At 50.5% G+C, this 19,162-nt stretch overlaps 1 protein-coding gene across 1 annotated transcript in view; it reads left to right on the top strand.

Moving 5' to 3' along the window:
* Nucleotides 1–19,162, top strand: part of LOC122542252 (caspase recruitment domain-containing protein 11-like) — a 128,793-nt gene that overhangs the window by 97,842 nt on the left and 11,789 nt on the right. Inside the window, exons 14-20 of the mRNA XM_043679794.2 lie at nt 1,809–1,929; nt 7,165–7,285; nt 9,019–9,136; nt 12,554–12,794; nt 14,132–14,204; nt 15,111–15,231; nt 16,133–16,288. Of these exons, the coding sequence (XP_043535729.2) occupies nt 1,809–1,929; nt 7,165–7,285; nt 9,019–9,136; nt 12,554–12,794; nt 14,132–14,204; nt 15,111–15,231; nt 16,133–16,288 (951 nt within the window). The remainder of the gene's footprint in view (nt 1–1,808; nt 1,930–7,164; nt 7,286–9,018; nt 9,137–12,553; nt 12,795–14,131; nt 14,205–15,110; nt 15,232–16,132; nt 16,289–19,162) is intronic.

The following is a 19,162-nucleotide window of genomic DNA, read 5'->3' as shown; positions in this document are numbered from 1 at the left end:
CTGGCAGCTCATTCCATGCACACACCTCCCTCTGTGTGAAAGGATTGTCCCTTTGACCCCTTTAAAATCTTTCCCTTCTCACATTAAACTATGCCCTCTAGTTTTAGACTCCCCTACCCTGGGGAAAAAGACTTTGCCTATTTATCCTAGCCATGCCCCTCATGATTGTATAAACCTCTATAAAGTCACCCCTCAGCCTCCGACACTCCAGGGAAAACAGCCCCAGCCTGTTCAGCCTCTCCCTGTAGCTCAAACCCTCCAACCCTGGCAACATCCTTGTAAATCTTTACTGAACCCTTTCAAATTTCATAACATCTCCGATTCTAACACTTCATTTACATGACTTAAATCATTCTGAACCTTCCCACAAACAAAGACAGAAATTGCTGGAAAATCTCAGCAGGTCTGGCAACATCTGTGGAGAGAAAGCAGAGTTAACGTTTTGGGTCCAGTGACCCACCTTCAGAACTTTACAGAACTACCAATAGACAAGTGGGGGTTTGGTTAGCACGCTGGTTTGTGAAGCAAAGTGTTACCAACAGCATGGCATTAATTCGTACAGTACCCTTTGTACCCAGGAACATCTCAACCTCACCTGAGCTGTGGTAATCCTTGGATTAAATGCTCCTTTGTCACTTTCTAATGAGAGAGTGGGACATGGCCGCTTTATTTTACCTTTATTACACATGTAGTCACATGCCACATGCTACCCTTGATCTGGAATTTTCTCTCTCTCTCTCTCTCTCTCTCTCTCTCCCCGAGTCAAGAGTTTGTCACTTGACTCATTAGCTCCACCTTTAGATTAGAGTGGTGTTGGAAAAGCACAGCCAGTCAGGCAGCATCCGAGGATCAGGAAAATCGATGTTTCAGGCCTTCGTTAGGACTGAAGGCAGGGAGCCTCCAGGGTGGAGAGATAAATGGGAGGGTGGGTGGGGCTGGGGAGAAGGTAGCAAAGAGTACAATAGGTGAATGGGGGTGGGGGTGGAGGTGATAGGTCAGAGAGGAGGGTGGGGAAAGGTAGAAAAGACTACAATAGGTGAATGGGGGTGGGGATGGAGGTGATAGGTCAGAGAGGAGGGTGGAGCGAATAGGTGGGAAGGAAGTTCAGGTAGGACAGGTCATGGGGACAGTGCTGAGCTGGAAGTATGGAACTAGGGTGAGGTGGGGGAAGGGGAAATGAAGAAACTGGTGAAGTCCACATTGATGCCCTGGGGTTGAAGTGTTCCGAGGCGGAAGATGAGGCGTTCTTCCTCCAGGCGTCTGGTGGTGAGGGAGCGGCGGTGAAGGAGGCCCAGGACCTGCATGATCTTGGCAGAGTGGGAGGGGGAGTTGAAATGTTCGGCCATGGGGCGGTGGTGTGGGTGTCCCAGAAGTGTTCCCTGAAGCGCTCTGCGCACATTGCTGTGAGTGTGGTGCGGAGGATCCGAAAGGAGGACCGTCGCTTGTGGTTTTGAAACTACAGATTGTAGATTCTATTGTATTCTTTGCTACCTTCTCCTCACCCCCCTCCCCCTCCCATTTATCTCTCCACCCGGAGGCTCCCTGCCTTCAGTCCTGATGAAGGGCTTGCCCGAAACATCGATTCTCCTGCTCCTCGGGTGCTGCCTGACCTGCTGTGCTTTACCAACGCCACTCTAATCTAGACCCTGATTTCCAGCTTTTGCCTCATTAGCTCCACCCACATCCTCTGGCTATCAAGCACTGTGCAAGGATCAGTGATCAGGCAAGCTTAATCAAGCATGGCAATGCCTGGTACTGGTTTTACTTTGTTAAGGGCACTATATAAATGCACATTCTCTCCTTTCCAGATGAAGGTCACCTGCTTAGCTTCTCCCTCAATCCTAATTTGTTTGGAGCCAGCTTTCACCCACAGTCAGAAGATCCGAGCAAACTAGCCGTCAGTGATCAAGACGACAGAAATGAAAAGAGGTAATTCTACTTTCACTTTCTTATCCTGCGAAATCCTTAAGCTTCAGAATTTTGGGCAGATGATTAAAAAGCAGCAGGAGACAAGCAAAAAGAGCATTCAGGTGAACCGACTTCACTCTGCATCTCCCCAGTGCTCTCAATAGAAGCCCTACAGTGTGGAAACAGGCCCTTCAGCCCTCCGAACAGTAACCCTCCCAGACCCATTCGCCCCTGACTAATGCACCTAACCTACACATCCCTGAACACAATGGGCAATTTAGTATGGCCACATCTTTGGAGTGTGGGTGGAAACCAGAGCGCACACACACACGCCGACACAGGGAGAACATGCAAACTCTACGCTGACAGTTGCCTGAGGCTGGAATCGAACCCAGGTCCTTAGTGCTGTCAGGCAGCAGTGCTAACCACTGAGCCACCATATGGGCCTTTCCTTACTATCAGTTCCATGTTTTTGACTCCTCCATCTGCTGTTGCAAAGTATATGGAGTCATACAGTAATACAGCATGAAACAGTCCAGCTCCTCCATGCCAACAAAATATCCTAAATTAATCTCGTACACCTTCACAAAGAAGACTCTTTGTCTGTGCCTTTCTGTCACTGATTCACCCCCCCCCCCCCAACCTCCAAGTGCTGCTAATGCTACAGCAGGGGGTGCACTCACCCCCCATGCAAGACTAGCTATTAATGGGCAATATTTGGAACGTCTGCACTGTGTTTGGAACATGACTGGATTCACAGGGACAGGATATGAAACTATTCAATCAGCAGGTAATGGGCACAAGCTGTTGGCTATTGGGGGACCGGGCGATGGGGGCCAGTTACTGGGGACAGGGAGGGAGGGGGAGACATAAGGGAATGGGTGAGGGGGAGACATGAGGGGATGGGTGAGGGGGAGAAATGGGGGGATGGGTGAGGGGGAGACATGAGGGGATGGGTGAGGGGGAGACATGAGGGGAGGGTAAGGGGGAGACATGAGGGGAGGGTGAGGAGGAGAAATGAGGGGATGGGTGAGGGGGAGACATGAGGGGAGGGTGAGGAGGAGAAATGAGGGGATGGGTGAGGGGGAGAAATGAGGGGATGGGTGAGGGGGAGACATGAGGGGAAGGGTGAGGGGGAGAAATGAGGGGATGGGTGAGGGGGAGAAATGAGGAGAAGGGTGAGTGGGAGAAATGAGGCGAGGGTGAGGGGGAGAAATGAGGCGAGGTTGAGGGGGAGAAATGAGGTGAGGGTCAGGGGGAGAAATGAGTGGATGGGTGAGGGGGAGACATGAGGGGATGGGGATGGGGGAGAAATGAGGGGAAGGTGAGGGGGAGAAATGAGGGGATGGGTGAGGGGGAGAAATGAGGGGATGGGTGAGGGGGAGAAATGAGGGGATGGGTGAGGGGCAGAAATGAGGGGATGGGTGAGGGGGAGAAATGAGGGGATGGGTGAGGGGGAGAAATGAGGGGATGGGTGAGGGGGAGAAATGAGGGGATGGGTGAGGGGGAGAAATGAGGGGATGGTGAGGGGGAGAAATGAGGGGATGGGTGAGGGGGAGAAATGAGGGGATGATTGAGGGGGAGAAATGATGAGATGGGCGAGGGGGAGAAATGAGGGGATGGGCGAGGGGGAGAAATGAGGGGATGGGTGATTGGGAGAAATGAGGGGATGGGTGAGTGGGAGAAATGAGGGGATGGGTGAGGGGGAGAAATGGGAGGGGGAGGGGGAGGGGGAGAAATGAGGGCATGGGTGAGGGGAGAAATGAGGGGGTGTGGTGAGGGGGAGAAATGAGGGGATGGGTGAGAGGGAGAAATGAGGGGATGGGTGAGGAGGCATGGGTGAGGAGGAGTAATGGTGCAGGGGTAAGGGGGAGAAATGAGGGGGAGAGGTTTGGTTAGTAATGATGGGGGAGCAGAGAGTTGAGAGAGGGGTGAATGCTGAGGTGAGTAGGTGAGGGGTCAGTGGGGATTTGAGCAGACATTGGGGTGGTGAACAGTGATGGAAAGGGGGGACGTGAGGGGAGTGGTGGAGGGGAGTGGTGGGGAGGGAGGTGGGAGGGGAGTGGTGGGGTGGGAGGTGTGAGGAGAGTGGTGTGAGGGGAGTGGTGGGGTGGGTGGTGTGAGGGGAGTGGTGGGGTGGGAGGTGTGAGGGGAGTGGTGGGGAGGGAGGTGGGAGGGGAGTGGTGTGAGGGGAGTGGTGGGGAGGGAGGTGGGAGGGGAGTGGTGGGGAGGGAGGTGGGAGGGGAGTGGTGGGGAGGGGAGTGGTGGGAGGGGAAGGTGTGAGGGGAGTGGTTGGGAGGGAGGTGGGAGGGAAGTGGTGGGAGGGGAAGGTGTGAGGGGAGTGGTTGGGAGGGAGGTGTGAGGGGAGTGGGGGGGAGGTGTGAGGGGAGTTGTGGGGGGGAGGTGTGAGGGGAGTGGTGGGGGGGAGGTATGAGGGGAGTGGTGGGGGGAGGTGTGACGGGAGTTGTGGGGGGGAAGTGTGAGGGGAGTGGTGGGAGGGAGGTGTGAGGGGAGTGGTGGGGAGGGAGGTGGGAGGGGAGTGGTGGGGAGGGAGGTGGGAGGGAAGTGGTGGGAGGGGAAGGTGTGAGCGGAGTTGTGGGGGGGAGGTGTGAGGGGAGTGGTGGGGAGGGAGGTGTGAGCGGAGTGGTGGGGGGGAGGGAGGTGTGAGGGGAGTGGTAGGGAGGGAGGTGGGAGGGAGGTGTGGGGAGGCAGGAGGGAGCAGAGTGGTGGGGAGGGAGGTGGGAGGGGAGTGGTGGGGGAAGTGAAGTGTGTGGTGGGATGTAGGTGGGACTGATGAGGGGGAGGTGAGGGGGTGTGTTGAGGTGTGTGTTGAGGGGTGCGGTGAGGTGTGTGTTGAGGGGTGTGGTGAGGGGTGTGGTGAGGGGTGTGGTGAAGGGTGTGGTGAGGGGTGTGGTGAGGGGTGCAGTGAGGTGTGTGGTGAGAGGTGTGGTGAGTGGGCTGGTGAGGAGTGTGGTGAAGGGGGTGGTGAAGGGGGTGTGAGGGGTGAGGTGAGGAGGGTGGTGAGGGGTGTGGGACGGGTGTTGTAAGGGAGATAGTGAGGGGGTAGTCGGGGGGTTGTAAGGGGAGTGGTGGGGAGGGAGGTGGGAGTGGAGTGGTGGGGGAAGTGAAGTGTGTGGTGGGATGTAGGTGGGACTGATGAGGGGGAGGTGAGGGGTGTGGGGAGGTGTGGTGAGGTGTGTGGTGAGGGGTCTGTTGAGAGGGGTGGTGAGGGATATGGTGAGGGGTGTGCTGAGAGGGGTGGTGAGTGGGCTGGTGAGGGGTGAGGTGAGGGGTGTGGTGAGGAGGGTGGTGAAGGGTGTGGGGAGGGGTGTGGGGAGGGGTGTGGGGAGGTGAGGGGTGTGGTGAGGGGTGTGTTGAGAGGGGTGGTGAGGGATATGGTGAGGCGTGGGCTGAGAGGGGTGATGCGTGGGCTGGTGAGGAGGGTGGTGAGGAGGGTGGTGAGGAGGGTGGTGCGGAGGATGGTGAGGGGTGTGGTGAGGAGGGTGGTGAGGGGTGTGGTTGAGGGGTAAGGTGAGGGGTGTGGTGAGGGATGTGGGGAGGTGAGGGGTGAGGTGAGAGATGTGGGGAGGTGAGGGGTGTGGTGAGAGGGGTGGTGAGTGGGCTAGTGAGGGGTGTAGTGAGAGGGGTGGTGAGTGGGCTGGTGAGGGGTGAGGTGAGGGGTGTGGTGAGGAGGGTGGTGAGGGGTGTGTTGGGGATGGTGAGTGGGCTGGTGAGGGGTGAGGTGAGGAGGGTGGTGAGGGGTGTGGGAGGGGTGTTGTAAGGGAGATGGTGAGGGGGGTGGTGAGGGGAGCAGAGAGTGGGGCACTGAGTGAGATGTGTAGTACTCTGCGATTGGTTTCTAGCCTCCAGCAGCTGTGGGTAGTGTGCGTACAGGGATAACAATCCCAGTGTGTCATCCTCCATCTCCTGCTCTGCTTCTTCCAAACGTATTTTGCGATTTTCTTCAGTATTGACGGCACTATGTAAATGCTCAGCCCACCATGGGTCCAGTTGTTTCTGGTATATGGGAGAACCTGATTTACACAAAGAGTGGTTCTATACTACCTTTGTTAATATCCTGCTTTTCCTGAATATTCTGACTCACATGAAATGAAATGTTGCTAGAATCACCTGCCTCGACCACCACCACACGACGGCCTTTACAAATCTAAGTTGTTGTTGGCACACTATTCAGCTAGTTGGGGCTTCACAATTGTGCCTAGCCTCTGACCTACAGCAACATCCCCTCTTCTAGTAGACGTCACTGGTGAGCAATGCAGGGGAGGTCTGTCAGAGCTGGTTCCTTCTCAGCCTGATGGTCAAGACCAGGGAGGGATAGAGACTGGGCTGTCCCTTATAACAGCACTTCCTCAACAATTCCCATTCCAAATACTTCCCCTGTACAATGTCATTCTCCCCTTCCATGCTCAGCTGGGCTGGGGAGCAAGTCTTCTCCCACACCAGGAACAGCTATCCTTTGTAGGTGAGATTTCTAAGGGAGCCCTCCGTCTGGGATCAGTTTCCTCAGCAGTCCTTAGAAGCGACCCCAGGTAATTGGCAGCTTTTGCACTTCACATGCCAACACCAAAACGAGCACCCTCCAACCGAGGCTCCAGAGGCGTCCCAACGCTAACCTGCCCTGCAACGCTCTTAACAGAACCGGCAAATTAGAGGGTCATTTCTGGCAACGAAAGGAGGCCATTCGGCCCACTGAGTCCACGCAGAGCAATCCCATCTGTCCCACTCCACATAGCTCCTGCAAACTTGTATCCTGTGTGCATTTGCGCACAGGTGTGTGTCTGTGTACATGTCGGTGTGTGTGTCCATGCACAGGCGTGTGTCTGTATGTGTCCAAATCTGTGCCTGTGTGTGAGTACATGTGTGTGTGTGTTCATGTCTGTATGAATGCACATTTGTGTACATGTTTGTGCATTCATGTATGTTCCCATGTACAAGATGGTGTATGTCTTTGTGTGTGTGTGCATGCATTATGTGTACATATATGCGATAATGTATGTTTCTTTGTGTGTGTACATGTGTGTGTACACTGTGCATGTCTGTGTGAGTGCATGTGCATATGCATGTATACATGTGCATGCATGTTACCAAATATGAGATGATGCATGTGTGTGTGTGTGTCCATGTTCGTCGCAAATAGTCCTGAAGTTCCAGATTTTCCATTCCTGTGAAATGCCTATGAATGGTTCTCCTTTGCTGGAGGTGCTACAGAAATGCAAATTATTTTTGTTGCCACAGGACGCATTCTCTCTCCCTATCACTGCCCGACCTCTCGAACCTGATCTACAGTGTTAAACACGACTGTGAGGATGCCAGCGGGTCTGCCATCTTCACCCAGGAGAGCTCGGAACTGGACAAGGTAGGACCATGGGTCAGACATCTAGGAATACGTCGGAATCTGACCCGCCATTTCGTTCGGGATTGTTTCTCTGTGTGCTAATCATCTGTGGAAGACTGTGACACCACAATGCTTTTAGTCGAAGGGCCCCTTTTGAAACACAAGTACCAGCTAAGCTACAATGTCAGGTGATGAGGACAGATTGGAGAGGCTGGGGTTGTCTTCCTTGCAACAGAGAACGCTGAGGGTTGGCATGATTGAGGAATGGTGAGGGGTAGAGATAGAGTAGACTGGAGGAACCCGTTTCCCTCAGCAGAGAGTTCAAAACCCAGGGGTCACAGATTCGAGCAAAGTAGCAGAAAGGTTAGAGGGGATGTGAGGAAAAGGGTTTTTTATTGCAGAGGATGGTGAGTGTCTGGAATTGGCTGCCTGAGTTGGTGGTGGAGGGAGAGACCTTAAGCTGTTTTAAGAAGTCCCTGGATCTACACCTTATGAGCTGTAAGCTGCAAGGCTATGGACCGTATGCAGGGAGATGGGATCAGGCGTGGAAACAGGCCCTTTGGCCCAACAAGTCCATACTGACCCTCCAAAGAGCAACCCACCCAAACCCATTCCCCGACACCTAACACTATGGGCAATTTAGCATGGCCAATTCACCTAACCTGCACATCATTGGACTGTGGGGGGAAACCCACGCAGACACGGGGAGAATGTGCAAACTCCACACGGACAGTTGCCTGAGGCGGGAATTGAACCCAGGTCTCTGGCGCTGTGAGGCAGCAGTGCTAACCACTGTGCCACCATGCCGCCTATAATCTGGGTCTTTGCATCAGCATGGACAAGATGGACCAAATGGTTCCATTCTGTGCTGTATTGTTTCTGTGGCCCTATGGTCATCTGGTTCACCCTTTTTGGAGAAGGGAGTCTGCCTTCCCTATCTGGTCTGGCCTACATTACGATGTCGTTGACTCTGACATGGCTCTACCAAGCCACTCAGGTCAAGAAGTAATTACTGCACTTGGATCTCCAGAAGGCATTCTACAAGGTACTACACCACAGGTCACTACATAACGTAAGGGCTAGTGGTGTTGGGTATGGAGAAGAGAATTGGTTGGCTAATACGAAGCAGGTGGGTGGGCATAAATGGGTCATGGTCAATTCTGGGCAGTCTTTTTCAAGACATGATCGTGGAAGATGGGACGAAGGGAGATATGTGTTTGAAGACTCAATCCTCGTGGTCAGAAGTCACATGACCCCAGGTTATAATCCAACAGGTTTACCGGTATCCCCCACTTTTCGAAAGGTCGCTTTACACCACTTCACTCTTATGAAAGGCCGAGATTAGAGTGGTGCTAGAAGAGCACAACATGTCTGGCAACATCCGAGGAGGTGTCTTATGAAAGGCCTACAGTCGTACCTGTTTTTGTTAACAGGAAGAAATCCAAAGAGGATTTTTTGCTTTTACTAGAAAATTTTCCCACATAAGTTAATGCTTCTTTGCTTTACGCCATGTCAGCTTACGAAAGGAACGCCCTCCTTCCGATTGGGGTCAGGGGTGGGGGGGGGTGTCCCGAATTTGAAATCCACAAGCTTTCGGAGGTGAACCTGACACAGGACCAACGCTCTGAACGCTTGTGACTTCAAATAAACTGTTGGACTGTAACCTGGTGTCATGTGACTTCTGAGTTGGTCCATCCCAGCCTGACACCAGCACCTCCACCTCAGTCTTCAAGTGCGTTTGAATCTCTTCTCAGCTGGACGATGGAACAAAGCACAGAATATCGCGACGCAACTGTACCAGAAAGGGCGCGCATTGGAAGGTCAGGAGGAACCCGACAGCAGATCCCCTCGAAGATCAGCAGCAGGAAGAGGGTGAGTGAGAACAAACAGAGGGACAGCGCAGACTGAGGTAGATGTGTACAGAGTCTAACAGGCATGGGAGGAGGTCATTCAAGGTTTTGACTCCATGCTGATGAAAACATAATGGATAGACTCCCTGGAAGAAAGCTCTCGGAGATGGAGCCGATATCCATCACTCCAACACCCGTGGCTATCTCTTCACTGCCTAGGTACCAAATTTTGTAATTCCGTCCTGAAACACTTCCACTTCTCCATCTCACTCACTTCCTTTAAAGACCATCCTTAAACCAATCTCTTTGACAAAGTCCTCATGCAGCTCCTCGTCAATTTCTTCCACAATTGTAGAACTGTTCAAGAGTTAAAAGGCGCCATATGAATCCAAGCTGGGCGGCACGGTGGCTCAGCAGTTAGCACGGCTGCCTCACAGTGTCAGGGACCCGGGTTCGATTCCACCCTTGGGCAACTGTCTGTGTGGAGTTTGCACGTTCTCCCTGTGTCTGCGTGGGTGTGTTCTAGTTTCCTTCCAGAGTCCAAAGGTTAGGTGGATCGGCCATGCCAAAATGGTCCGTAGTGTGCAGAGTAGGTGGACTAGCCATGGGAAATATAGATTAGAGTGGTGCTGGAAAAGCGGAGCAGGAAAATTGACGTTTTGGGCAAAAGCCCTTCATCAGGAATGTAGTACCCACTCCTGCCACGGGGAGATATAGGGACAGGATGGGTCTGAATGGGATGCTCTTTGGAGGGGCAGCGTGGTTTCGTTGGGTCAAATGGCCTGCTTCCACACTGTCGGGATGCTATGATTTGGCACGTCAGGTATCTTCAGCAGTACCTCGAGGGCAGTCTGTCACTTCTTGCCCTCAGTGTTGTTACAACTGGGCCCGAGGTGACACTTCCCAATCTGAGCCTATCCCTAATCCCAATTTGATTCCAGATGCGGTACCCTGAACCTTTCAGCTCCCAGGTGCAAAGGGATGAACCAGGTCCCATTGCTCATTCACCCATTCCCTCAATTGCTTGCAACAAGATTAATATATTCAGTCTGACTCAAACCGAAATGTACTTCTGTTTTAAAAGGAGCCAATTGAAACTGGACTTTATAAACTAACATAAGACCATAAACCATCGGAATAAAAGGAGGCCATTCAGCCCATTGAGTCTGCTTTGCCGTGCAACGCGATTGTGGCTGATCTGATAATCCTCATGTCCACTCTCCGGCCTTTTCCCCATTACTTTCCTGCAATCTCTTGATTGTCAAGAGGATCGAAGCTTACGGGGAGAATGGGGATGAGGAACCTATCAGCCATGATTGAATGGCAGAGCTGACTCGATGGGCCGAATGGCCTAATTTCTGCTCCTATGTCTATCTTGTCTTTTAACCCTTGATTCTCTCCCTGATTAAACATCTGTCTGTGCCAGCCTTGGAATGTCCTGCATGATCCCATCTCGACAGCCCTCTGTGGGGACAGATTCACACCCCTCAGAGAGACGATATTTCTCCTCATCCCTGTCTTAAAAAAAAAGAATGAGTTTATTAATCCCTAACTAGGGCAAAGAAAAGTTAACACAATACACAAGCAAGACAGGTCAGAAAAAAAAAAGGTGAGTTCAAAAAGATCAGGATAAATAAGAGATAAGTGAGGAGTAGTGAGATAATGTTATGTTCTTCATTGGATGGCACGTTTGGGATTGTTGGCAGTTGATCTGTCCATTCTTAGTTCTTTCAGTTTGTTGCAAATTCTGTCCTTTTGATTCCTTTGACGATGGCTGAATTTCAGCATTGAGTGACAGACATGGAGCCCTTCAGTTGTGGTGGTGCAGTGTCTCAGTGGTTAGCCCTACTGCCTCATAGCGTCGGGGACCTGGGTTTGATTCCCGCCTCAGGCGACTGACTGTGTGGGGTTTGCACGTTCTCCCCGTGTCTCCATGGGTTTCCTCCGGGTGCTCCGGTTTCCTCCCACAGTCCAAAGATGTGCACGCTAGGGTGGTTTGGCTGTGCTAACTTGCTCCATAGTGTTTGGGCTAGATGGATAGGCCACAGGAATGGGTGAGATGCTCTTCGGAGGATCAGTGTGGACTCAATGGGCTGAATAGCCGCACTGTAGGGATTCAAAAAAATGTTGCTTTACCTGCAGCACAGGGGTGTTGAAAATGGCTGTTCTCAAAACTGTGGACCTTACAGCAGTCTAGTCTACACGACAGACTATCTTACTAATAACACACAGACATTAGTGTTGTAGCCAGTGTTTAAAAACTGCATTTCAGCGAGCAAAACAGACATGTCCACAAGTGGAGACTTTCTGCTGAGGGGGGATAGTAAGCACCCTTGTTATCTCTTCTCTTTGTTGCAGTCCTCTTTGTTAAAACAAAACACAGACTTCTTGTAAGTAGAAGAAAGATATGTCAATACATATTTCGGGGTTCTCGTCTGGCATTGCATCCATCTTTTTGTGTGACCCTCAGCCTGGACTTTACCGTCATGCAGCCAATGAGCAGGTCCCAGAATCGCAACAGTGTGGAAGCAGGCCATTCGGCCCATTGAGTTCACACCGACCCTCTGAAGCACATCCCACCCAGACCCACCCTGTGTCAGGGGCATACCCCTACCCGAGAAGGATGGGGGTGGGGAGGGAAATCTAATTGAAACTTACAGAATACTGAATGTCCTGGACCAAGTGGATTCTGGGAAGTTGTTTCCATTGGTAGGAGAGACCTGGACCTGAGGGCACAGCCTTAGAGTAAAGGGAAGACCCTTTAGAATGGAGATAAGGAGAAACCTCTTCAGCCAGAGAGTGGGGAATCTATGGAATTCACTGCCACAGAAGGCTGTGGAGGCCGGGTCAGTGAGTATATTTAAAACGGAGATAGATAGGTTCTTGAGTGTCAAGGGGGTCAAGGGTTATGCGGAGAAAGCAGGAAAATGGGGTTGAGAATCTTATCAGCCATGTTTTAATGGGGGAGTGGACTCAATGGGCTGAATGGCCTAATTTCCAGCCTATGTACCTCCCACAGCCAACCCTGAACACTATGGGAGAATTTCCCACAGCCAATCCACTCTAACCTGCACATCTTTGGACTGTGGGAGGAAACCGGAGTACCCGGAGGAAATCCACCCAGACTCCATGGGACAATTTTCCATAATCGACCCACCTAGCCTTCACATCACTGTGATGCTATGGGGTAACTTAGCGTAACCTGCACATATCTGTGACACAGTCATGGGGAGAATGCGCAAGCTCCACACAGACAGTCACCCGAGGCTGGAATCGAACCTGGGCCCCTGGCGCTGTGAGGCAGCAGTGCTAACCACTGAGCCACATGCTGTGCTAATCTCCCCTCCCACTCCGTCCTGTGTTTTGTCATGATGGTATGTGTGTTCAACACTGTGCACTGATGCTTCTCTCTCACTGGTTTTGGCACCTGGCCATCTAGGTCACATGAGGCTTGAGCAGGTCCTGGAAGATGAGGAGTCAATGTCTCAAGGTTCGTTCTACATCCGGGTTAACCTGAACATCCTCGGCCAAGTGGACAACTGCTCACTGCAGGTGAAGTGTGATGAGATCCTGCATGTTCTGGACACCGGCCAACACACGAAATATGAGTGGCCGTGCGCCCGAGTCGACCCATTTACCAAGAAGGATCTGGAGCATGGAACCATCCCCAGCTACAGCAGGTACAGAGCGGGCTATTCAATAAAGACAGCTTTACTACAATTGGGAGAGACGGAGGGGGGGAGGCAGCTAAATGGGCAGCATGGTAGCTCAGTGGTTAGCACTGCTCCCTCACGGCGCCAGCAACCTGGGTTCAATTCCAGGCTCGGGCAACTGTTTGTGTGTGAAGTTTGCACATTCTCCCCGTGTGTGAGTGGGTTTCCTCCGGGTGCTCTGGTTTCCTCCCACAGTCCAAAGATGTGCAGGGTAGAGTGAATTGGCCATGCTAAATAGCCCCATACTGTTCAGCAATGTGTAGATTAAGTGCATTAGTCAGGGTAAATGTAGGGTAATAGATTAGGGGGAATGGGTCTGGGTGGGTTCCTCTTCGGAGGGTCGGTATGGACTTGCTGGGCCGAAGGGCCTGCTTACACACTGTGGGGATTCTAAATCGAGGCAAGGCACTGCGGACGCTGGACGCCTGCAGAGAGGAACCTTGGAGAAACTCAGCAGGTCAGGAAGGAATCAAAGGGGGACGGAAATACTTCGGTTTGAAATCAAGATGTGATTGGTCAGTAGGAAGAGCTCCAATTCGTGCCGAAAAGCGTGGTTGTAACCACCGTAAGGCAGACTCACCAGGCCAGGGCTCGGTGACCTCTTGACTCTCCTTGAGTGTAAGTCATAAAGGAAGCCGTGTGCAGTGTACTATTGTCCGGCTGGTCATTCCAACAGCAGCGTCTATGGAGAGAGAAAGCAGATGAATGTTTCAAGTCTGGTATGACTCTTCTTCTGCACAGTTCTGACAAAGCGCCACCGGACTCGATGTTTCTCTCTCCGTTGATGCTGCCGGACCTGCTAAATGACCAACGAACTTCAATCTGGCAATGGCTTAGGGAGTTCATTTTGAAAGGCTGCTCTCTATCCAAGGCATAATCTGAGAATTAGGGGCCAGACCGTTCAGGAGAGAGGTTCGGCCACACCTCTACACACAAATGATGATACAGACTTGGCTCTCTCTTCCACCATCAGCAGTGGCTGCTGGTTCAGTTGTTAGTTTGAAATCCGAGATAGGTAGGATTTTGTTAAGCAAAAGTATTAAGGGATATGGGCCAAAGGCAGGTATATGGAGTTAGGCCACAGATCAGCCACTGAATGGCGGAACAGGCCCGAGGGGCTGAATGGCCTACTCCCGTTCCTACGTTCCTCAATGGACACCATTTTCTCTGGGAAGATTACTGCTAGTGCTCCATGTGATAAAGGATTCTTAATGCCGAGCAAGAGAGAAACAACATGTTTATCTTGATTAGCTTGTTGTGGGGGTCGTGAGACTGAGCTGCTTGAAATGGTTTATCTCTTCCAGAGCTTACCAGCTCCTCCTGCTTAAAATCTACGCACTGACAGCAAACGTTGAGAAGAAAGAGAGGGCGAGAAAGGTAAGGAGCCACCAACTCTACTTGGACAACGTCAGCAGTCCTATTTACTTGTCATCATAATCCAGCCAATGGACCTTATTTAGTAAATTGATGTAATCCCTCATTGCAATAGTAACAACTAACTGATGATTAGCTATTCAAGGGTCAGAGTTGTAGGGTATAGAAGGAGATCATTTGACCCAGGCAGAGAAATCTAGTCAGTCCCATTTCATTCACAGAGTCATAGAGTCATCCAGCATGGAAATAGACCCTTCGGCCCAACCACTCCATGCCTACCATAATCCCAAACTAAACTAGTCCCACCTGCCTGCTCCTGGCCCATATCCCTCCAAACCTTTCCTGTTCATGTACACATCCAAATGTCTTTTCAGCGTTGTAAGTGTCCCCACATCCACCACTTCCTCAGGAAGGTCATTCCACACACGAACAACTCTCTATGTAAAAAAAATTTGCTCCTCATGTCTTCTTAAAATCTCTCTCCTCTCACCTTAAAAATGTGCCCCCTAGTTTTGAAATCTCTCATCCTAGGAAAAAGACAACTACCATTAACGCTATCTATGCCCCTCATTATTTTATAAACTTGTGTAAGGTCGCCTCTCAGCCTCCTACACTCCAGTGAAAAATGTCCCAGCCTATCCAGCCTTTCTTTATAACTCATACCCTGCACCATTCTTGAGAAATATATTCTGAACCCACTCCAGCTTAATAATATCCTTCCCATCAGGGCACAGTATTCCAGAAGGGGTCTCACCGATGCTCTGTACAATCTCAACATATTGTCCCAACTCCTGTAACCCAGTGAATTTTAAATCATTAGTCAACCTACCTGACTGTAGGTTTAGACACACTAAAGATGAGATGTGAGAATTCTCTCCTCACTAATCTATCCTTACTTCTTTCCTCAAGTTTGCGAAGAACAACATTAAGGTGAAGAAGGTGTGTTCAGATCGAGTGAGAATTGTACCTGCGAGTCTCCCCCGATATCTGCCTAGTGCCTGTAACCCTACTCTCAGATCCTGGTATGAAAGTGAGTCAAATCAACTGAACAATTCCTCTGCTTTTAGCTGACCTTTTGTGTCTTTGGTTGTAGCAAAATGTTTAGAATCCTTGACTTCTCGGTCAATAAATGCTTCTTGGATTTGCTATCCCACTGCTGAAAGAAGAAACAGGAAGGGAAAAAGCCTCCCAATTCTTGACCTTACCAATCCATTTTATTTCTCGCTTGTAACTGAAATATGGCTCATTTGTGTATTGTTGAGTCTGGATCCATTGTCTTCCCAAGCTGGTAGGCCAGATAGTTGCAGACAACACTTTCATGTCCAATATGCGAAACGTCTTGTGGGAGTATAATTTCAAACAAGAGACACAAGTTTCTTGAAACCTGCCTCCGTCGATAGTTTCAATGGCTTTAGACACAGTGATAATTTCAGCTCAGGCGATTTTGATTATTCCATGTTGGTTTCATGAACTTGCCTCAGACTCAGTGATGACTGTGTTAGGCCCATATTTCTTCCTTTCCAAGGAACATTTCAGTCCACAAAGGCCTTTGACAGTGGAAGATTCGAAAATTGACCGTCCGCATTTGACCGCTGTCATTTTGATGACTTTCCTGGACTGAGCTGCACTAAAGGTGCAGGAAATGGGAGTCTGGGCAACTTGCCAAAATCTCCCAGTCTGTTCAGCAAACCGTATCATGGACATACAGTACATTCTTTACAACTGGAAGAAAGTAAAATGGAGATTATCTCCTGAGTAGAGTTACTCAAGGGCCACTTTGGATGTGTGGGCGCGTGTTCGTCAGTGGGGACGTCAAAACGCATCTCTGCTATCGGTGGGCATTGCCCGTGAACCCCCCCAAATGATTTGGGGAGGGGGGGGGGTGGAGTTTGAATCTCTTTTAAAAACAGTGATGTTCTCTTGCATTCCAGATAAGGATGAGAAGATCTTGCCGTACAGTCTGGTTCAGCCAATCACCGTCTGGCAAAAGCGGCCGGTTATCATCATGCCCACGGTGTTGGCCAAAGCGTTGATGCACCGTCTGCTTCAGTCTCCACCCGCATCAGAGTTCAACATGGTGCAGCCAGGTACGTTCAATCTCTTCCCATTGACAGACCAATGAGGCCAATTGGCCCATCATTGAAAGCGCTACCCAATGACCGGTAGCCCCGTGACTGTCTCCCTTTCAGTTGCTTACTGGGTCTCCTTTTGGAGAGTTATTAAGAGCGGGAGGAGGCCATTCAGCCCCTCAAGCCTGCTCCACCATTTGCTGTGATCATGGCTGACCTCATCTCAGCCTCAACTGCACTTTCCTTCCCGCTCTCCAAAACCCTTCAACCTATTACTAATCTCCTCCTTAAACTTAATCAATGTCCCAACATCCATCGTACTCTGAGCTAGTGAGCCCTACAGACTCACAGCCCTTTGAGAGATGTAATTTCTCCTCATCTCTGTTTTCAATCTGCCTTAACTCTAAACCATCACCTCTTGTTCTAAATTGCCTCACGTGAGAAAACATCTTCTCTACGTCGACTCTGTCAATCCCCTTTAGCATCTTCTGTACCTTGATTAGATCACCTCTCATTCTTTTAAACCCTAGAGGCTATCAGGCTACATTGCTCGATCTCTCGATGATTGAATCTATCCTTCAGTGAATTGTAGATCAACAACTCCTTGAGTAAGCAATAAAGTGCCAGATTTCACTTGAATCTTTGTCAATTATTTTTACTTTGTCTCCTCTGGCTACTGGTGTTATCCCATTGAAATATGGCTTGCCCCATGGAACCTCATGTCTCATTGAATCTTCCCTGAGCTCTCTCAAACTCTGAGGAACATAAGAGACAGGAAATGGGCTTGCCCATTCAGTTTGCTATTCAATGTGACCTTAGCCTTCCACTCTCCTTTCCCACCCAAATCATAGAATTTCTACAGTGCAGATAGAGGCCAATCGGCCCGTCGAGTCTGCGTTGTCCGTCCGAGGACAACGCAGTGCTGCATCCCCATGGCTAATCCACATACTGTACATCTCTAGTCACAATGGAGCGATCTCATGACTATTCCTGCACATCTTTAGACTGTGGGAGGAAACCGAGGCAAACCCGTGCTGAATGTGTACACTCCACACAGACAGTCGCCTGAGGCCGGAATCGGACTCGGGTACCGAGTGAGGCAGCAGTGCTAACCACTGAGCCACCCCAAATATCTCCTGATGCTTTGAGAGGCCAAAATTCTGTCTGTCCTGAATCTTAAATATATTCAAAGTTGGAACATCCAGAATCCTAGTATTCAGAGGATTCCAAAGATTCACAACCCTTTGAATGAAATTTCTTCTCCGTGGCTCAGTGGTTAGCACTGCTGCCTCACAGCACCAGGGACCCAGGTTCGATTCCAGCCACGGGTGAATGGCTGTTTGGAGTTTGCACATCCCACCCCCCCCCCCCATGTACCCCCATGGTTTCCTCCCACAGCCCATATTTGTGCAGATTAGGGAATTGGCCAGACTAAATTGCCCATAGTATTCAGGGATGTGTAGGTTAGGTGCATTAGTCAGGAGTAAATGTAGAGTTTGGGGAATGGGTTTTGGTGGATTACTCTTCGGAGGGTCAGCATGGACTTGTTGGGCCGAATGGCCTGTTCCAACACTGTGGGGATTCTAAATGGTGGATCCCTCATCGTGGACCTGTGTCTCTAATAGATTCCCCAACCAGGGGGAAACAACCTCTCAGTTAGTCACCTGTCAAGCCTCTCACTTTTGCCCTTCAATCCCCTCCCTCACACTTACCTCTCCAACCAAACACTCAGTCCTCACATTTAATGGATATCGACCTGGGAAAGCACAGCAGGTTAGGCAGCAGCCAAGGAGCAAGAATATCGATGTTTCGGACTGCAACCTTTCGTCAGGACTGGGGAGGGAGAGGGGAGCTCAGAAATAAATAGAGGGGTTGGGGGGACTGCTGGGGGAAGGGCAGGTGAGAAGGTGATAGGTGGTTGCAGGTCGGGGATTATTGTGATTGGTCAGCGGGAAGGGTAGCGCAGATAGGTGAGTAGGAACATGATCAGGTGAGGTCAGATCAGAGAGGTGAGGGGAACGGGGAGGGCTGGACATTGGGTAAGGCTGGAGGGAGTTTGAAGCCTCATATCTCCTGGTGTGGCTGGGTGTCTTTGTTTTGCAGAATGCTTTGTGACATTGTATTCAGTGCAATTGAAATATAAGTTGTTGTTCGACACTCTAGCAAGGGAGGTAGTTGCACTCCTGTGGTGCCTTTCATGACTTCAGGATGTTGCAAATTGCTTCACTGTGTGACAATGCTGCTCCTTTAACAAGGTTATAGTGTCTTGTGTTTTCTTTTTCAAAAGGGGTTGTAAAAGACAGAGGTTCCGATTTGTCTAGGCTAAGGCCACTTTGCTAATGGCTAACAGATACTGCCTAAGGCAACAATCAGGAAAAATGGCTTTTAGATTAATTGTTAAAACACTTTAACAATGAAAGGGGAGTGACCAGATATCCCAGTTTAGGGGTTTTGTCCTGTTTGGATTAGTTTTTAGCTGGGGACCAACTACAGTGAAAAGAGGTTCCATGCTGATTCTCTCTCTCCTGCATCTCTCTGGTAAGAACCTGGGTTTGAATTTATCTTTTTAGCCAAGGGATGTGTTTATGGGGATGTTGCAGGAAATTGGAAAAGCATCATTAAATTGCAATAGAGTCGGTTGGGTTTTCAGAAAGGTTATGTTATTCGACGTTGTATTCTCTTTTGTTCCTGTTGCGATCGGTAGTCTGTAAATAAATTCTGAAAATGTGTTGCTGGAAAAGCGCAGCAGGTCAGGCAGCATCCAAGGAACAGGAGAATCGACGTTTCGGGCATGAGCCCTTCTTCATTCCTGAAGAAGGGCTCATGCCCGAAACATCGATTCTCCTGCTCCTTGGATGCTGCCTGACCTGCTGCGCTTTTCCAGCAACACAT

The sequence above is a fragment of the Chiloscyllium plagiosum genome, unplaced genomic scaffold (assembly GCF_037043375.1).
Source record: "Chiloscyllium plagiosum isolate Xiang-an unplaced genomic scaffold, Cpla_swu_hap1 HiC_scaffold_33, whole genome shotgun sequence".
Taxonomy (NCBI): Eukaryota; Metazoa; Chordata; class Chondrichthyes; order Orectolobiformes; family Hemiscylliidae; genus Chiloscyllium; species Chiloscyllium plagiosum.
Note: the sequence above shows the minus strand (reverse complement) of the source record. Positions and strands in the feature narration are given on the sequence as shown.